The 20,892-nt window shown below is 41.8% G+C and overlaps 1 protein-coding gene across 1 annotated transcript in view; it reads right to left on the reverse strand.

Moving 5' to 3' along the window:
- Window positions 1–20,892, reverse strand: part of AGO4 (argonaute RISC component 4) — a 151,916-nt gene that overhangs the window by 82,340 nt on the left and 48,684 nt on the right. The window contains exons 3-8 of the mRNA XM_089673586.1: window positions 20,708–20,828; window positions 11,238–11,419; window positions 10,944–11,080; window positions 9,514–9,648; window positions 9,348–9,435; window positions 3,083–3,230 (exon numbers count right to left, since the gene is read on the reverse strand). Coding sequence (XP_089529712.1) covers window positions 3,083–3,230; window positions 9,348–9,435; window positions 9,514–9,648; window positions 10,944–11,080; window positions 11,238–11,419; window positions 20,708–20,828 — 811 coding nt within the window. The remainder of the gene's footprint in view (window positions 1–3,082; window positions 3,231–9,347; window positions 9,436–9,513; window positions 9,649–10,943; window positions 11,081–11,237; window positions 11,420–20,707; window positions 20,829–20,892) is intronic.

A 20,892-nucleotide genomic window follows, 5' to 3' on the forward strand; every position in this document is an offset into this window, starting at 1 on the left:
TTATTTCAATTTTGGCATGTTGTAGCCTGATGCTACAGTTTTAATTCATTTTTTTCTCAATCTCCAGATTTCTGAAAAACTGCAATATCTTATTGGAATAATTATTTAGATCCTTTGTAGCACTTGAAATTTAGCTCAGGTGCCTCCTATTCCTCTTGAACATTGCTGAGATGTTTGTACACCTTGATTGGAGTCCACCTGCAGTAAATTAAATTGGACATTATTCGAAAAGGCACACACCTCTCTCCAAAAGACCTCACAGCCTACAAAACGTACTGTATCAGAGTAAAAGCCATGAGGTCAAAGGAAATGCCTGCAGAACTCAGAGACAAGATTATTGCAAGGCACAGACCTGGGGAAGACTACCAAAAATGTCTGCTGCACTGAAGGTTCCCAAGAACGCAGTGGCCTCCATAAGTCTCAAATGGAAGCAGTTTAGCACAGCCAGGACTTTTCCAAAAGCTGGTCGCCCAGCAAAACTGAGCAATCGGGGAAGAAGAGCCTTAGTAAGAGGTGACCAAGAAAAAGAAAAAAAAATATATATAGATATATAGATATAAAGCATTCACACGAGTATTGGTACTCGTGCAAATAAAAGCGATACCTTCAGGTTCAGTTCTTTCAGCAGGATTACCCCGCTGACAGCTGAAATGTAAACAAAAGAATGCAGGCAATTATCAGTTAAGGACATGGTGGACCCCCATCCTTAACAGATGACATTTCAACTGTCAGCAGTTACCTATAATCCTTCCTGGCTCTCCCCCTCCCTGCTGCTGTCACTACTGTAGAGACAGAATTTGTGCTAGGAAGAAGGAAGATTTGGAAGTGGGGGGGTCGTGCTAAGTGGGGGATTTAGGGGGAGGGGATTTAGGGAAGGGGATGAGTTGTGGTGGGAGGGTGATTTGAGTGGGGGTTGTGCTAGGAGGGGGGACTGGGGGTTGCGCTAGAAGGGGGGATTGGGGGAAGGGGCTGAGTTGTGGTGAGAGGGTGATTTTGGTAAAAGAAAGGGGGGGTGGGGGTTTACAACCGACAACTGAACTCTGCCTCACAGAGTACATTTTAGGGCTTGTTCACACCAAGTGCAGTGCGGTAACATGCAAATGCGGGTGTTTTTCCATATCACACAAAAATTGTATTGACGAGTACTTTATAAAAAAAAAAAAATATCAGTACTTCTATTCCGTGGGGAAAAAAAAAATGGTATCGGTGCAACACACACACACACACACCATTAGAATTGTCTAATAATTAGGTCCCACAAAGGCCTCAACACTTATACTATCCCACTTATGGGAGCTCAGCAGCTGAGTAACAGTGTCCTGCTCATTAACCTTCCAGAAGTATGGGAGTTGAGACTTCTTTACAGGGAAGAAAGAAGGCACACGTGTGTAGGATAGGACCATAGTCATCTAAAAAGTGGGGATCAGATCAAAACAAACAAAACTTGAGTGTAGAAGAAAAAGTGAGGAATTTCAGACCCAGCACTGTCCAACTTTAAGAATCTGTCACTAGTTGTAAGTGGGAAGCTGCAAATTTTTCCATAGGTGAACACCTTATAGCTGTCAGATGAGGTCCAGCAGAAGTCAGACTAAAATAACCAACAGAAGATCTCCCAATGGGGAAAAACTGCCTGTTCTGTAAAACCAGACACTGGGAGTAATACATGGATACATCTATTAGGAGAATCCTCCTGGGATAAGAAGTGATAAAGTGATAATTCCCACCTTGCAAGAATTCAGCAAATGCAGGACTTGCTGGTCCAAAGTACAAGCTTTTTTTCATTGTCCAAATTCCATATTCTCTAAGTGCTGGTCCACACTGATGCGTTGCGGAATTTGCAGTGAATTTTGTGCGTTTCCCACACCGCATCATCTGCAGGTTCGCAGAACAGTGTGGTTAGCTGAATTGGATTGCATGGGTTATCACTTTACATCCATGTGATTCGATTCCAGTGCAGAAAAAAAAGTACATGCATCTTTCCTGTGGGTGAGGTGTGAATTGGGCCATACAAAGTGAATGGCGCAAATCACACTGCAAAGAAACACATGCAAGTAAGGTGTAAAACCCCCAGAGTACATTAAAAATCCAGTTTTCAATGAGATAAGTGAGATAAGTGAACCGAGGTGATCTTGCAAGACAAATTCAAGAAAAATCACATTAAGAAAATTTTAAAGAACCCCCATCACCCCTGCACATACCCCATATAAAAAGCGCAGCACAGGGCAAGCATGTGTAAACATCAACTGTGCTACATAGTGAGGTATCCTTGTGAACTTCGGGGTGAGAGCAATAATTCTAAGACCATAACTCAAAGTCAAATCTAAACGGATGACCTATAAAGGCTTTTAATGCATCGCCTATGACGAATTTTATGTACCATAGTCTTTTGCAATTCCATGAGCGTGTATAGTTTTAAAGACCAAGACTGACATTTGTTATTTACTCGACGCAACCCAACCTTTTACCAAAAATTGGTAATCAATTTTAGTGCAAACAATGTATTTTTCCTGAAAATTTTTACAAATGTGTCTTAAAAAATTGCAACTACCACCATTTTTTTCTCCAGGGCCTCTTTCACAAAATATGTATACAAGGTTACAAAAATCTCTAGCAAAAAAAAATGCAGATTTTACTGAATGCAACAAATGAAAAAATTACCTTGGTACCAAATGGTTAACCTTTATTTTGCCTATAGTAAGCAGGAGAGACCATAGGCAGTCAATTTGTTACTTACACTCCCCTGCCACCATGCTCCACTGCCTGAGATTTCTATGAAAATCAGAACTTACTGCATACGGTCCCTTAAAATCATTTAAGCCTGGTGATTGGCTGCTCAGGCACAGAGTGTTCTATTGTGGCGAGGCAAGGGAAGAAGTGTCACATACTGCCTAATGCAGAGAATTACTAGAGGTTTTTTGAGCAGTCTGCCAATATTTTGGAGCAGCAGAAGAGTAGGAAAGGTAAGTACTGGTTGCTGTCTGGTTACATTTCCCAGTATGGGCAAGAGACAAATTTGCTTTATAATTGCAAAAAGCTTTCCTGCCAACCCAAAATGAATAAGTGTTTGTAGCAAAATGCTTACCTCTAGGGGCAAATAGGTATGTTTCTGTTCTTGACCGACTTGCAAGCAAGGGAGATGTGGATATTTTAGCTGCAAGCTGTATTTCTGTTTGAAGTACTGGGCAACTGTGCACTCCATGGCCTGGCCATTCTCCAGCTGCAAGGGGAAACTATACGCAAGCACATAATGACATAAGATGCTGATTTGCAAAGGGGAGTGAATTTAAAATTATATTAAAAACAAAAACAAAAATGTGAATATACAATTCAGCTTACCCAAACCTAAAACATGGTGTCTGCATTCATTTTATTTTTTTTACCTTTATTTTCATTTGGTGATAAAGCCAGTAACAGTTCCTGTCTTAGGGTGTCTCCACTTCACTGGAAGAGCAACTGAGACACCTTAGGACTGCAGCTTTGTTAGTCTGAGGAGAGGGTGACATTCAATGCAATAGCAGGTTTAGAAGGATTTGACTAGCAAATAAAGCTTAACTCCAACTAACATTTTTTAGGTAGTTACAGCAACATTTTTTCCTTTTGGGATAAACATTTTGACATAAATGACTAAAAGCTGACTTTTGTAAGCACCCAGGTCTGTGTTATCCAATGCTGATGTGACTTCTGTGAGTGTTTAAAATAAAATTCTATGGGGCTGAAATCGCAGGGCACCATTGAAAACAATGTGATTTCCCTTGTCATGTGATTCTGAGGAGCCCATCAGAAGTTGTACTAGTGCAAAGGGGGCCAATTAGTGACGTGCATTCTGGCACATTTTGCTGCATTGGCTCAGATTCTAATTTTTTTTTTCTGCACTGGAATGGACTGCAATGGTGTGAACTAAGCTATTGGAATCCATATAACCTACTGTCCATGCATTTTTGATGCAGGAAAAAAAAACACTGGGCTGTATCTGGTGTGAACAGGCCCTTAAATGGTTTGGTTTGTTCCTCTTACTTTGCTGGACAACTTGATATGTTAATCACTTGCCCTCCAGAGGATTTACCCCCCATCCTGACTAGGTCATTATTTTGTGATACGGTGCTATGTTACTTTAATTGACAATTGCGCGGTCATGCAACACTGCACCTAAAATTTAATTTATGTCCTTTTTACCCACAAATGGAGCTTTCTTTTAGTGGTATTTGATCACCTGTGCGCTTTTTATTTTTTGCACTATAAAACAAAAATTGGCCAACAATTTTGAGGGAAAAAAAAACAATATTTATTACTTTTTTCTATAAAACATCCAGTTAAAAAAAAAAAAAAATGTTGTCATACATTTAGGCCAAAATGTATTCTGCTACATGTCTTTGCCAAAAAAAAAAATCCCAATACGTGTAAATTAATTGGTTTGGTGAAAGTCATAGCGTTTACAAATGGCAGTATATAGACTCGAATAATTTTTTTTTTATAGTAGTAATGGCAGCAATCAACGATTTATAGTGGGACTGCGACAGGCATTCTGACACTGGGAAGGGGGGGAGCTGTCACGGACATCCCCAGTGACACTAATATAGTAATAAGTGCTAATAAAAAGAACTGACACTGTGCAGGAAAGGATTAACATCTGGGGCAAAGGGTTAACTGTGTGCGTGTTTTACTAGAGAGGCATGCTGTTTTGTAGCATGCTGGAGCTGACAGGGTAGAGATCTGTATTGTTTACATACAGACCTCTCCCCTGTGATCGCTGGGTGCCGACGGGCAATCTCTGTCCGGGACCTGGTGATTGACAGCTGTAGCTGCCAATGACGGCACGGGTAGGGCACACGCACCCCCTACCTAGAAATACAAAATCACATATATATGCACGTGATTTTGCGCAGCCCTGCCGCCCTGTAGCAGTATTTGTGCTAATGGGTGGCGGGGAAAAAAAAATCCGCCTCTGGGTGATCTATGTACATTGCAAGGATTTTAACAAACGGTTTTGAATTCCTACCTTTTGTTATTCTGAAGAAATAGCCGTTTGTGTCCATGTGCATACTGAATCTGTATGGGAGCAGGGGTCTAATGAAGAAATTGGCAGGGTATGTATCCCTTTAGACTTAATTTCCCTTTGGAAGTATCACAACAAAAATTATTTTTTAGTTTGCAGATGCCAAAAATCTGACTCATCTTGTATGCAGACTGCTGAGAAACAGTGAGCCAATCACTCAGACAGGAAATTACATTTATGGGGGCATTCTGCACACCATCTGTGTACAGAATGTCTCCAGGAAGCCATATTAAATTTTACAGGAAATTACAGTGCTGCAGATTGAAAAAGGAAAGGTAATTTTTAATAACATTCAATTACAATATGATTTCAGTTGCAATTGTATAAGCTGTATTTTTTTTTTATTCGCCAATTTTCAAGAAAGTGGAGTTACGCTTTAAAGTAACATGACCTATTGGCCGGATCACCAGGTGATAATAAAAATAAAAAAACTTAGAGAAAAGTAACATCCATCACATTTAAGAACCAGTAAACTGTGATATACTACAATTTTGGTTTGGGTTTGGATACTTTAGTCCACTATATGAAAAAACATTTAACAGCAGCCAGACCAATTTGCAGAGCAACAAGGAGGAAAACCAGACAAAGCAAAAAATCTCTCTCTCCATCATACACTCACACTATCCATAGCAAGCAGAGGCCAGATTGATTGCTGAACACATGCTTGATCCAGGCCAGTGAATCATCAGTAGTAGGCTTACACTGCCTCTACTGATGTCTAAACTGACATTTCTGTTCCATCTAAAACCCTTGCCCCACTTAAATAACAGCAAGGATAGGTTGCAGAAGATTTTATATTGGTATGTGCCCATTTTTGTAGCCAAGACCTCCTAACTTAAAATTTTAACTTGTCTGCACGCAGCAAGATTTGAAGTCTTAGTTCACCTTTTTGTACCAGAATATTAGTTATTAGTGTGTAATACAGCCTTTGGTATTGTCTTTTGCCCAAACCCTTCCTATTTTATTACTCACTTATCCCCCTTCCTTACTTCAGAGACTGCATCTTTTCTGCTTTCAATTGCAAAAGATGCACTTCCAGCCCTGGGTTTCCACGTGACCATCTAAGTGAGCTGCTCAGACCTACCATTCCAAGAGGCAGAGGGAAAAAGTGATCAACAGCGTGCACCAGATGCAGACATATTCCAGGCTATGCCAAAATTCATCCCATGTTGACCAGATAAGTTAGAATTTCTGAATGCAAGGCAATTAACTAATGGGTAGGATGGGCCTGGTCTGGCACTCTGCCATAGTTTTCCCAATTGAGGGAAAATGGGATTTTCAACTTGCTTCTAAAATCCTTTGCTGGGAGTTTAAAGGAGACAGGATCCAGACAACCGGGCTATATTGCTGCTTAACCTTTTCGCGCCGGCGCCTCCCGGCCCTTTAAGAGTTTCAGAAGCCGGGAGGCAGGGCGGGGTTTTAGGGTCATGTGACCGCCGTGATTTGCCGTCACATGATTGGAAAAGGTCCCGATCAAAAGGGGAGATCGGGACCTTTCCGGGAGTCACGGACATATGTGCGATTGGCGTCAAGGGGTTAAAGAAGACTTGAACACTGCCAAACACATGTCAAAAGGGGCAGCTGCAGCGCCAACATGTTACACCCTGAGCTCTGAGGAAGAAGGCATAGCCTTCGAAACGCGTCAGATATACTGAGTGTCTACCCCCATGATGGGATTCGCACTGGCTTCTTATCTTTGAAGTCCCTTTGAGGACTACATGCCTGATTTTATTCGCTGTTTGTGAGTACCTATCTTTTATTAATAAATTCTGTTACTGAGGTAATGCGCAAGGTTGGTGCGCTTCTTGTTTTTTGTTTCACTTTGCAGTATCGATCGGGCTTCCCCAGCCCTGTTTTGGAGCTGCACAACCTTGAAATATACTGGTGGTCGCTTGCTCTGGTGTTGGTTCCATCTATTTGCCACCGGTCTGGGCCCTAGAGCGCAGGAGAAATCGCAGCTGGTCTATCAGGAGATGAGTCAGGGACAGTGGAAGACGGGGATTACACAATGCAGAGGATTAACCCCTTAGGTTCCACAGTGAGTATATCAAGCATGCTTTTCTGCATATACAGACTGATTTTACTCTTGTGGGTTTAGTAACACTAATGTAAATCTATATTTATGTAAACTATATTTATATATGTACTTTTTTTTTTACACAAGCGGAACCTATAAATACAGTAATACCTCGGTTTACAAATGCCTCGGTTAAGGTAATTTTCGGTTTACGAATGAAAATCCATTGAAAATAATACCTCAGTTTACAATTTTTTTTTTTTTTCACAATACGAAGTGTATTGTCGGTGCTGATTTTTAAATGCAATTGCCGGCTTTTTTTTTTCTTCACTATAGCTCACAGAATTAGCTGTCACTTTCCCCGGAGTTAACGGAAACTTTGTTTCTTTTAAGAAACTAAAAGGAAACATTGTTTCTCTTAACTAATGGAAATAAACTAAAAGAAAACTTTTTTTTAGCTGGGAGGAAAGGGACAGCTGAATTTCTGGGCTATAGTGAAGAAAAAAAAAAGTGGTAATTACATTTAAAATCCAGAATAATAAATGTAAAAAAACGGTGTGGGGTCCACCCTTCCATCCAAACCAAGCCCTTCAGGTCTGGTATGGATTTTAAGGGGAACTCCCACGCCAAAATTTAAAAAAAAGAAAAAGAAGAAGTACATACCAGACCCTTATCCAAGCATGCAGCCCGGCAGGTCAGAAAAGGGGGGGGCCCCTCTTCCCCACAACCCTGCACCTTGGGCCTCATCCCCACAACCCTGGCCCTCAGATCCCAGCCCCTCCCCATGTGAATGAGTATGGGGTACATGGTACCCCTACTCATTCACAAAAACAAAAAGTGTAGTGTGAAAAAAGACAGGACACGGTCTTTGACAAGTTCTTTATTAAAAGAAAAAACTAAAAGAATGTCCCCTGCAGTAAATCTAACATCAATCGCGATGCCCGCTGTCACTGCCGCTGCCAACCTGAAAAAAGAATTTTAAAAAAGGCTCGGCTCCCGACGATGGCTTCCAGACTTATGCCTGCTCAAGTGGTTTGATAGTCCTTAAATATGTAAGGGGCGGGGCCACACAGGGACATCACCCGAGTGACCCCGCCCCAAGTGATATCATTGACCCCTGCCCCAAAGCACCCCCCATGTTGAGGGCATGTGGCCTGGTATGGTTCAGGAGGGGATGCTCACTCGTCTCGCCACCTTTCCTGACCTGCATGCTCGGATAAGGGTCTGGTATGGATTTTGGGGGGGACCACCACACCATTTTTTTTTTTTTTAAATTTTGGCGTGGGAGTTCCCCTCAAAATCCATACCAGACCCAAAGGACCTCATGCCATTTTTTGTTTTATTTTTTTTAATTGCCGGCAATTCTTTTTTTTACATTCAGCTGTCAGTGCGGAGCCCCGCTGACACCTGAAACATTAACACATGGTTGTCACTACTAAAATACCACATGACTTGATAAAATAACTAATGCGGTATTTTATTAGCGTTTACTTTTTTCTGACCTCCAGAACGGATTAATTGGTTTTCAATGCATTCCTATGGGAAACGGCGTTTCGGTTTACAAATTTTTCGCTATACGAAAAGTCCTGCAGAACAAATTAAATTCGTAAACCAAGGTATTACTGTATACACAAATACAAAAATAAGGTCTTAACCCTGTTTAATATACTTGGCACAACCAATTTTGATAGCATGATATGAACTGATGCACAGTAAACCACAGAAGCTGCTCTAGGAATTAAGCTGTAACAATCCCTGGGCTTAAGAGGTTAAAGATCTTTAGTAAAAGCATTCAAGTAGTTGAAAACACTAAAGGTTTTTACCCTAATCCATTCTCTGCACTAAGGTAAAAAACTTTTCATTGTCTGTTAACAACCCCCCCACCCAAACACCTGAGTCCTCTATTAATCCAGAACTGTGCCTGGCCTCACAGACCTTGCTAAGAGAAGTAGGAGTCATTGGCTCCTGCTGCTATCAAATCCACTGAGGGAGCAGGGGCAGGGCCACGCCGCACAACGTGCGTCTACAAAAGCACATAGTCCGGCTTGGGGGCATGCTCACGCATGCTACACCCTAGCAAGCAGCTTTCTATGTTGGGCACACACACAAGAGAAGTGGAGAGCGCTGGTGGGGGGACACCAAAAGAGGAAGTAAGGGGCCGCTCTGTGCAATACCAATGCACAGAGCAAGTATAAACCTTTTCTTATATCTAAGTTTTTGTCTTTACAATCACTTCCAACTAAATTCATCTCACTGTCAAATAATTGAGAGTCTTACGTCTGGTGGCTAGCTGGTCTTCGAGTAACATTACACACTCTGTACTTTCTCTTCATCTGCCCACAGTGTGTGACCTCCACTTTCAAACCTGCATAACAAAATTGTAGTTTATGGTTGGTGGACAAAAACACAGACAACAGTGAAATCTAGAGTGAATGTAATTTACCTCTTATTTCTTTGGTGAATTTTACGCGCTGGGAATCTGTCAGCGGTTTGGTCTGTTCATTGATATTCTGAACATCTAGGACTTCACACATGAACTCAATTACAGGCTGAGCACGATAAAAGGCAGTTGCAGAAACTGAAAAGAAGGAAAAAAGGAACCAATTACTACACATGTATATTATTCAAACACTACACATTTTGAACATTAGACCTGAAGTGGATCTACTTCAAAAAGTAATGTTATTCACCAAGACCAAAATAAACCAGTAGCACAATGATCTCTGGAGAAAAGATAATTTAATACAGTAACATCATGCTGGGTCCCTCAATAGGAGACAAACAACCTAGGGTTATCCTGCTGCCTACAGGAAAAATGGACACTAAGCTTATCGAAAACGGGATCTGAGGATATACATGTATACCACTGAGAAATTTTTATGCATTAAAAAAAAAAAAAATCTATTTACTAGTCATTTACACAAGAACTTTTGATCCTAGCCTAACAATCAGTAAAATTTGTATGGCCATGTGAATATAGCCTAATGCCGACTAGCTGATATAAGCAAACCCCTTACTGTTACTTCACACTCAATGTGACTTTGAAAGCATGCTCAAGTTCACTTCACTTTCAAAGTTGCATGTCAATGCGACTTGTAAGACATCATTGCAACTTCAAGCACAGATGACTATGCAAGTCACACCCGAAAATCACCAAAAGTAGTGCAGGAACTACATTCAAAAGTAGTGCAGGAACTACATTCAAAAGTCAGTGCAACTCGAGTGTGAGTCAAACTATTTAGAACAGTTCCATTGCGAACAATAGGGTGCAACTTGTCATGAGATTTGAACTGTCAAATTGCATGACAAGTCGCATCGGTGTGAAGAGGGGCTTAAAAGCAGATAAAAGTCCAGAACATGGGTGCCCTGTTATACAATTTGTCTAAATACTTAACACATGCAAAGTAATTTGACAGCAGAATTAGATCCCACCCACCAAACAAGTCACTATTTACGCTGATCAGAGCAGGCAGATTACAGGTCCATGTCCACTCAGTTTCTGAAGAGTGGATACGGACAGGGCCCACCCTGATCTACGGGTGGCTAGGAATAAAGAGACTCCTCTGTCCACTTACAGTTGATGGATCCCCTTTCTTTTTTAAAAGGACCAAATTGGATTGGAGGCATGTGAGCGTACACAGACCATAGGAGTGAAAAGACCCTCTGATCAAGTCCGCCCTGTCAAAGGGGGCTAGTGCTGCAAAATTAAGATACCAATAGGTGCAAAGTGATCAAGAGAAAAAAGTGACAGCTGACAAGTTTAAGCATGGGACTTTAAAATTTAATACACAAATTCTGATAAGAAATTCTGGACCAGAACCACAACCAGGTAAATTAGAATAAGGCATATTGAACAAATGCCTTTTCACTCACCGTCAATGTTAAGCATCATGTTCCACATGGCAGGACGTACAGATTGATGGAAACCAAACCAAACCTCACGACCTCCACCCAGCGGGTGATAATAACCCTCAGGAGGAGAGAAGAATGAACGTCCGACAGGAGTATACCTGTACAAAAAAAAAGAAAACCGCACAATTTTACAAAAACCTACATCATAGTTGCCAGAATAAATTAAGAAAAAACTGATTTAATCATGACAAATTTAGCAAATACCACGCTAATCATAAATGGATGATCTGTAAGCCATATGTTGCAATTCAATACCTCATAGATGGCAAGTGGCGAGTAATTACATCAAGGGCCTGCACAGAGTCATCAGGAACTTCACTTAGGTGTCCAGCCAAGGCTTCCAGGAGCAGTTGCAGACTAACCACAGACACCCATTGAATGGTCACTTTGAAAGTTTGGTCTTTACCCTCACCCGGAAGAGTCACTTCAAGGTCAACCTAGGACGATAAAATTTGAATTTATCTGTACACACAATGTTTTAGTCTAATTGTACAACCTCTACAAAATCTCAGTATTGGCCAAAAACTATGTTACTCAAGAACATACATAAACAAATTATTCCAACTTGTAGCCAATAAGGTAGAGCCCTGCCAACAGAGTCCTTGGAAGATCTAAGTGAAATCTATAGATATCTGTACAATAACATTTTTGTAAACATGCATTACCCGCTCTGTACAGAGGTTTTAAGTGGAGTGGTTCGGCCAACATGCTCGGAACATTTGATTTGACAGCAACAGGAGCTGCTTTTTGCTAAGGTATCAGTTTGATTGGGGGTGAGAATCTCTATATCTAGGGACTTAATGACTTGGCCAATTACTAAAATGAAATGCATTACATATACAGGTGTAAAATATACCCAGACTGGGAATGGACCCAAAGCACATTAAACTGGACCCTGTTCAGATACCTAGAGATGCTCCCAGTGAGCTTTTTTTTCCATTTTATACGAACATGCCTAAATGTAATGCATTGCATGTTCTGAAATCGGATCTCCATGCACTAATAGCAAATATTACTTCGACAAGTTCATGAAAATTACTTTGTCACAAATATGATGGCAAATGGAAATATGCAAAAATGCATGTATATTATATATATTTTATGACTTCACTCCCTGAATGCTTATTTCAGGCCAGTGACAAAGTACTGGCACTAATAACCGCCAAGCAATCAACATTTTTAGGAGCTTAGCAGAGGCAGCCTACATAGTTCAGTGTTTGCACATTTATACCCCCCAACTATTATTTATTTATTGTACTTATATAGCACCGTCAATTTACGCCGCGCTTTACATACATATTGTACATTCACATCAGTTGCTAACACTCAAGGGGCGTACAATCTAAAGTCCCTAACCTACATTCATACATACACATACCAGGGCCAGTTTAAACTGGAGCCAATTAACCTACCAGCATGTCTTTGGAGTGTGGGAGGAAACCGGAGTACCTGGAGGAAACCCACACAGGCACAGGGAGAACATGCAAACTCCAGGCAGGTGGTGCTGTGGTTGGGATTTGAACAGAGGACCCCTAGTACTGCGGAAGCGCTAATCATTTAGCCACTGTGCTACAGGTTTCAATTCACATTAAACAATTTATTTAGACCAAGCTGGTCCAAACAAACCATTTCCTTTATATAGCGCTGACAGTGACCGCATATGTTAGTAAGCTGCACTGTATAACAACATTAGCTATATATGATATACAGCATTGGTTTTTTTTAACGAACACGTGCAGGAATATGTAATGTGTATTTTAAACAGCTTTTTTTCTTCTTCACTTTACAGCTCCAAAAAGGAGCTGTCATTTGCCCTGCCGCTAAAGTAAATAAAGGGGCATGGTCACCCAGTGACATTACCCAGTAACCTCCCCATTTGTTTGCTGTAGCGGCAGGGCGAATGACAGCTCCTTCTCAGAGCTATAGAGTGCGGAAAAAAACAAAGCCGGCAAATGCACTTCAACACAATGAGAATTTAGCAGTGGCAAGTGAGGGAGCCTGTCTGTATACACTGTTCCTCTCCTACCCCCACCTTGCACACACGCCCCCCCCACCCTCTCCTTTCCTCAAAGAGGACCTGTCGCTTATATGCTATCACATAGGGAACTATTGGTCCCCTAAATGTGATACATTAAAAGTTAAAATTTCATTTCAGTGCACCACTAGTTACTACACGTGCATTTAGGTGCACAGCAAACCATTTTAATATTGTTAATTTTTATTTGCCAATGCATCTTAACAGAGGGGAAAGAAAAAAAAAGAAAAAAAAAACCCCACACACCTCACAATTCTACAATTTTACAACAGTGAAACAAAAATGCACAGTATGCCCTTCGTAGCGCAATGCAGTCAGAGCACATCACTCACTACTGTACACAGCAAGGCCTCGATTGGGGTAGTAAACACATGTGGCGGAGACGATTTTTTTTTGGTCTGCACAGTGTCCTGTACCTCTGAATGGCCAGCCAAAGTATGAAAATTGGCCACACTGACTAGTGGTGCACCGAAATGAATATTCTGGTGCCAAAACCAAAAAATCAGGATGCACTTGGCCAAAAACTGAAACCCAAATGGACAGTTTTTAAAAATGTATACACTTTTATGATAAAAAAAAAAAGAACCATAAGTGACATCGCTCCGGTCCTCCAAGGTCATAGAGATGAGTGGAGGCCATCTTTCCTCCACTTATCTCTAAGCCCAGTGCCAGGATCATTCAGTGGTTTCTTGGGTAAGGCTGAGAACCGCCGAGCGGCGAGGGGGCGGGATTATTTTTGGCCCCTGTATCGGTGCTTATTTTCAAATCGCCCAATGGCGATACACCCCTAACACCAACACAAATCAGCTTCTGTGCTTTGTGTGATCAGTTTAACCGCTTCCATACAGGGCACTTCTACCCCCTTCCTGCCCAGGCCATTTTTCAGGTTTCAGCGCTCTCACATTTTGAATGACAATTGCGTGGTCATACAACATTGTACCCAAACTAAAATTTTATAATTTTCTTCACACAACTAGAGCTTTCTTTTGGTGGTATTAAATCACCACTGGGGTTTTTATTTTTTGCTAAATTAACAAAAAAAGACCGAAAATTAAAAAAAAAAAAAAAAAACCAAAAAAACCACCTTTTTCTTTCTTTTGGTTATAAAAGTTTGCAAATAAATAATTGTTCTTCATAAATTTAGGCCAAGATGTATTCTGCTACATATCTTTGTTGAAAATAACCCAAATTAGGATGTATTATTTAGTTTATAGGAAAGTTATAGAGTTCACAAACTATGGGAAATATCTGAATATTGATCAATCCTGAAGTACTGACAGCCAATCTAATTTCTTGAGGTCCAAGAATGTCAGAACAGTACAGATATCCCCCAAATGACCACTTTTTTTGAAAAGTAGACAGTCCGACGTATTTCATAAAGAAGCATGGCGAGTTTTTTGAAGTTGTATTTTTTTTGTCATAATTTTTTGGAAAATGAAAAAATTAAAAAATTATTTTCACTATTTTTTTTTTACATAATGTCACCAGTGCAGTACAGCATCATCATATAACTGGCATGGCAGTGATCAGGGACACTGACTGGTGACAGTATGGAAAAAAAAAAATTATAATTTTTTTTAATTTTTTTATTAGTTTTAATTTGACACTTTTTTTTAAGATTTTTTTTTTCATATTTCACTATGACCAAAGTAGTATAATGTTACCACAGTAACATTGTACTACTTTCAGGAAGTGATCAGTATTTTTTTATTTATTTATTTTTTTTTACACAATTTGCTTATAGCAAAAAATTACTTTGCTATAAGCAAACATTTACCTGAATGACATCAATTCATTCAGGGATTTTTTTTGTGCTTAGCTGTGATTTGGCCACGGCTAATCACATGACACAGCTGTGATTGGCCCAGCTTGTGCATGTGATCACTGTGACCATTCACAGCTAGACACACTAGTACACAATGGATGGCATGAAAGGAAGCCATCCATTGTATACAACTGTCATGTGACCTGCTGTCACTGGTCACAGCAGGTCACATGGTACCGGCAACGGGGCCGGTACTCAGATCTGTCATCAGCTGTCCGGGTGTCCGAGGTACGCGGCCGGTGACAGATCGCGCCACTGCATGGCTCTGCAGGTATGCAAACTGCGCATGCCTGAAAGGACGCCATATGGCGTCCACCCGGAGGGACGAGGGGTTTTGCAGGCCGCCATTTGGCTATAGGCTGAGCAGGAACCTGTTAAACAAGGAGGAAAGGTGAGTGCCAGCATCACCCAGGTACTTCAGATGAAAACAAAAAAAAACCCCTGAAAATAAGAGACTGGATTTATAAAATACACATACATTATATTGCCAAAAGTATTGGGACGCCTGCCTTTACATGCACATGACTTTTAATGGCATCCCAGTCTTAGTCCGTAAGGTTCAATATTGAGTTGGCCCAACCTTTGCAGCTATAACAGCTTCAACTCTTCTGGGAAGGCTGTCCACAAGGTTTAGGAGTGGGAATGTATGAGAATATAGGAGTATGGGAATGTTTGACCATTCTTCCAGAAGCGCACTTGTGAGGGCAGGCACTGATGTTGAACGAGAAGGCCTGGCTCCCATTTCCACTCTAATTCACCCCAAAGGTGTTCTAATCGGGTTGAGGTGCAGGCCAGTCAAGTTCCTCCACCTCAAATTCCCTCATCCAGGTCTTTATAGACCTTGCTTTGAGCACTGGTGCACAGTCATGTTGGAACAGGAAGGGGCCATCCCCAAACTTGGGAGCATGAAACTGTCCAAAATGTCTTGGTTTATTAATGCCATAAGAATTTCCTTCACTGGAACTAAGGGGCCAAGCCCAACCCCTGAAAAATAACCCCACATCATAATCCTCTCTCCAAACTTTACACTTGGCACAATGCAGTCAGGCAACTGCCGTTCTCCTGACAACCGCCAAACCCAGACACGTCCATCAGATTGCCAGACAGAGAAGCGTGATTTTTCACTCCAGAGAACACGTCTCCACTGCTCCAGAGTCCAGTGGCGGCGTGCTTTACACCACTGCATCCGACGCTTTGCATTGCACTTGGTGATGTAAGGCTTGGATGCAGCTGCTCGGCCATGGAAACCCATTCCATGAAGTTCTCTATGCACTGTTGTGCTAATCTGAAGGCCACACAAAGTTTGGAGGTCTTTAGCTATTAACTCTGCAGACAGTTGATGACTTTTGCGCACTTTGGCATGCTCAGACCAGCATGCTGTCATTTTATGTGGCCTACCACTTCGTGGCTGAGTTGCTGCTGTTCCCAGTTGCTTCCACTTTGTTATAATACCACTAACAGCTGACCGTGGAATATTCAGTAGCAAGGAAATTTCACACGTGGACTTATTGCACAGGTGGCAAACTATCACGGTACACACTTAAATTCACTGAGCTCCTGAGAGCGACCCATTCTTTCACAAATGTTTGTAGAAGCAGTCTGTATGCCTAGGTGCTTGATTTTATACACCTGTGGCCATTGAGTTGATTGGAAAACCAGAATCCAATGACTTGCAGGGGTGGCCCAATACTTCTGGCAATAGAGTGTATGTATGTGCACACACAGAATAATATTTAAAGTAACATACACTTAGCTGCTTCCCAACCAGCCTATTGTAATATGACGTCCAGACAAGAACTCGTTCTGAGTGGAGTTTTATGACATCCTCAAAAAAACGGGCAAGGCTGCGGCGCAATCTGCAACCAGCTGTGTCCACCGAAAACAGCGGATGACAGATCAGTGTACCAGGACGCTGCCTTGTGATCGCTGTGACCAATCACAGCAGATCACATGGCAATTTCCATTCATAGCCATTATGTACTATTATGTTGCTTGCTGTGATTGGTCACAGTGATCACATGGTATTAATCAAAGTCCATCTGTACTGTGTCCAATCACAACAATACACTACGAATGGATTCACTCACAACAAATGTTTACCTGTAACAGGGATGATCAATGTTAAAAGCGATCATAGTGTGTAAAAAAAAATCCTGATCACCTTCCCAGAGTAGTACAGTGTTACTATGGTAACATTGCACTGCCCTGGTCACAGTACGTAAAAAATAAAAAAAAGATAAATTTTAGTAATTTTTTAATTTTTCAAAAAAAATGGTGACAAAATTACATCTTCAAAAAACTCGCCATGCCTCTGTCTACTTTTCAAAAAGGGGTAATTTGAGGGGATATTTGTGCTGTCATGGCATTCTGTGGCCATAAGAAGTCAGCTGGGCTGTCAGTTCATCAGGACTAATAGATTTTCAAATATGTATCCCATAGCTTGTAGACTAACTCTCCTACAGACTAACTAGACACTGATTTGGGTTATTTTTACCAAAGAATTATAGTAGAATACATTTTATCCTACATTAATAAAAGATTTTCAAATGTTATAACAGAAAAGAAAAATGTGGGGTTTTCATGCAAAATTTTCTGTCTCTCCATTTATTTAGGAAGAAATAAATCCAGTAGTGATCAACCACCACCTAAAGAAAGCTCTATTTGTGTGAACAGAATGAAAATTTCATTTGGGTACAGTGTTGCATGAGTAGTTCAATGCATGAGTAATTGCCATTCAAATTGTGACAGCAATGAAACTTGAATATTGACCACTTACATACCACAATCACTTCCATACCCACCTAGGTGGATGCAGCATCAATCCAATGCTGAATCTGTCCCTTGCCGCCTCTAAGACTCTGTCAAAGACTGCTGATCGCACGTTTCTCGGCTTTCAGTGAGCAGAGAGAAGGTGACTGTCAGTCAATTGACCTCTTCTCTGCTCTTCCCTCCAGCATTCACTGGAGGGTTGGGAGTGGCTTGCTCAGGCTCTCAGTGGCTGGGAGTCTGAGCCAGCTGCTAGGATCCCTCCAGAGTCTGGACTGGCTGAGCGACATCAGCCGACAGTGGGATGCAGCTCATGGTCGGCTGAATCTGGATCACAAGAGTGCAGAATGAAGTGCACTCCTGTAACCTACAGAACAAGTAGGGCCAAAAAAATCTTCGGCCCTACTACTTGTTTAAATGTAGAAGTTCACCTTGGTAAAAGAAAAACAAAAAACAAATGCACATTTTTTGCAGGTAAAAAAATGTGCATTTACTATTTTTTTTTTTTCATAGGAGCCTGTAAAGTACTGTACCCATGATCAAGAGATGTCAGGCTCCTGCAGACCGTCAATGTACCCGTTTGCCCATATCTCCAACATGGGCAGGCAGTTACGTCAGTCCAGGCAGCTCAATGGACTACAAGAGTGCTCACCAGCACCCTTGCAATTCACCGAGAACTACAAGTCGTCAGCTGCAAAGGCTGACGGTACTTGTAGGCATTCATTCGCAGAACTCAGAATGAATGACACGGTAGTGTGAGCAGATCACGGCATCATGGCCTTGGCCTGGCCATTCATGCAGCCAAACAAAGCAAACCTGGAAGGAAGACAAGGAGAAGATGGATGCACCGAGTGCCAACAGCATACTGCCTGTCGCCCCAGCAACCACAAACCGCGCCCCAGCAACTGGGACCCCACCATCCCACCCACCACCAGCAATGCCGCCATTGCAGGAGGGGAACACTGTAAAACACTCTGCGACCTTGTCCCGGACTGATCAAGGCCGATCACAGACAGTGACAGTTCCGGCAGGTGCAGCATTCTGCAGTGTATTTAACACCAGTCACACACTGGAGATAGAGATCTCTCCCTCCACAGCAGCTGGTCAGACGCTGCTCGGGAATTCACTCTGGAGTGAAAAGTCCCCGAGGAGGAGCCTGCTTGCAAGGCTTGCATTTTGATTGGGTGGTACTTGTGGAGGGGGTGTGACCAAGCCCCCCTTCTCTAGTGTACATATGTGGCTCAAGCTACAGGGAGGTGAATTACTGGTTGTTAAAGATGCAGCATGTTGACCTCTTACATCAAAAGGTCTGGTAAGCACCAAAGCATGATCATGTGGAGTTGCTAACGGTCACTGGAATTCAGTTAAGGGTGGAGGTGTGCGTGCACTGGAATGGGTAAATTTCATATCATTTGTCAGTGGGAGATATTATATTATGTGAACTGTAAATGGGGATGGGGGTGGCAGAGAAAGGCAGAAGAGGTAAGCATTGTATACAGTGACGGAACATCCAGAAAGTATTCACAGCGCTTTATTAAAAATAAAAAAACAAAAAAAAAAAAAACATGTGCATGTATTCACAGCCTTTTGCCATGACACTCAAAATTGAGCTCTGGTGCATCCTGTTCCCCCTGATCATCCTTGAGATGTTTACACAACTTGATTGGAGTCCACCTTTGGGAAATTCAGTTGATTGGACATGATTAGAAAAGGCATAAACCTGTCTATAGAAGGTCCCACAATTAACAGTGCATGTCAGAGCACAAACCATGCCATGAAGTCCAAAGAATTGTCCGTAGACCTCCGAGACAGGATTGTATCAAGGCACAGATCTGGGGAAGGGTACAGAAAAATTTCTGCAGCATTGAAGGTCCCATTGAGCACAGTGGCCGCCATCATCCGTAAATGGAAGAAGTTTGGAACCACCAGGAATCTTCCTAGAGCAGGCCACCCAGCCAAAATGAGCGATCGAGGGAGAAGAACCTTAGCCAGGGAGGTAACCAAGCACCCAATGGCCACTCTGAAAGAGCTCCAGCGTTTCCCTGTGGACAGAGGAGAACGTTCCAGAAGAACAACATCTCTGCAGCACTGGTAGAGTGGCCAGACAGAAGCCGCCACTCAGTAAAAGGCAAATGGCAGCCCGACTATAGTTTGCCAAAAGGCACCTGAGGGACTCTCAGACCATGAGAAACAAAACTCTGGCTGATGAAACAAAGATTGAAGTCTTTGGCCTGAATGCCAAGCGTCATGTCTAGAGGAAACCATGCACCGCTCACCATCTGGTCAGTACCATCCCTCAGTGAGGCATGGTGGTGGCAGCATCATGCTGTGGGAATGTTTTTCAGCGGCAGAAACTGGGAGACTAGTCAGGATCGAAGGAAAGATGAATGCAGCAATGTACAGAGACATCCTTAATGAAAACCTGTTCCAGAGCGCTCTGGACCTTAGACTGGGGCGAAGGTTTATCTTTCAACAGGACAAGGACCCTAAGCAGGAACACAGCCCACATAACAAAGGAGTGGCTACAGGCCAACTCTGTGAATGTCCTGGGGTGGCTCAGCCAGAGCCCAGACTTGAACCTGATTGAACATCTCTGGAAAGATCAGAAAATGGCTGTGCGCAGACCCTCCCCATCCCACCTGATGGAGCTTGAGACATACTGCAAATACAAATTCGAGAAATTGCACAAAAATAAGTGTGCCAAGCTTGTGACATCATACTCAAAATAACTTGAGGCTGTAATTGGTGCTAAAGATGCTTCAAGAAAATACTGAGCAAAGGCTGTGAGTACTTATGAACATGTGTTTTTTTTTTAGTTTTTTATTTTTATTAAATTGCAAAGATTTCAAAACAAAATTATTTCACGTGGTCATTCTGGGGTATTGTTTGTAGAATGTTGAGGAAAAAAATGTATTTAATCCATTTTGAAACAAAGCTCTAACGTAACAAAATGTGGCAAAAGTTAAGCTCTGTGAATACTTTCTGGATGCACTGTACTCCAGCACATTTGTTATCAATTAATGGTCATAAGGGGGAAAGAAAACCATAAACTAATGCAGAAGTGTAGAAGCCAGTAGCACACAGCATAAATACACTTACCCTATCCCTCCCAATTGGCAGTGGATGTGCAGTGTACATATTTCTCTTTCCATCATATCCAGGTTGGCGATCTCCAAATATCTGCATTTTGAAATGTCGCACCATCGTGTCAACCACCTCCCTAAACCACAAAGGACATTGTTGGACAGATCATGCATCAATACAGTTTTAAAAACCCTTATACT

Source organism: Staurois parvus, unplaced genomic scaffold, assembly GCF_062004578.1.
Source record: "Staurois parvus isolate SC_StPar_1 unplaced genomic scaffold, SC_StPar_1.0 ptg000142l, whole genome shotgun sequence".
NCBI classification, from domain to species: domain Eukaryota; kingdom Metazoa; phylum Chordata; class Amphibia; order Anura; family Ranidae; genus Staurois; species Staurois parvus.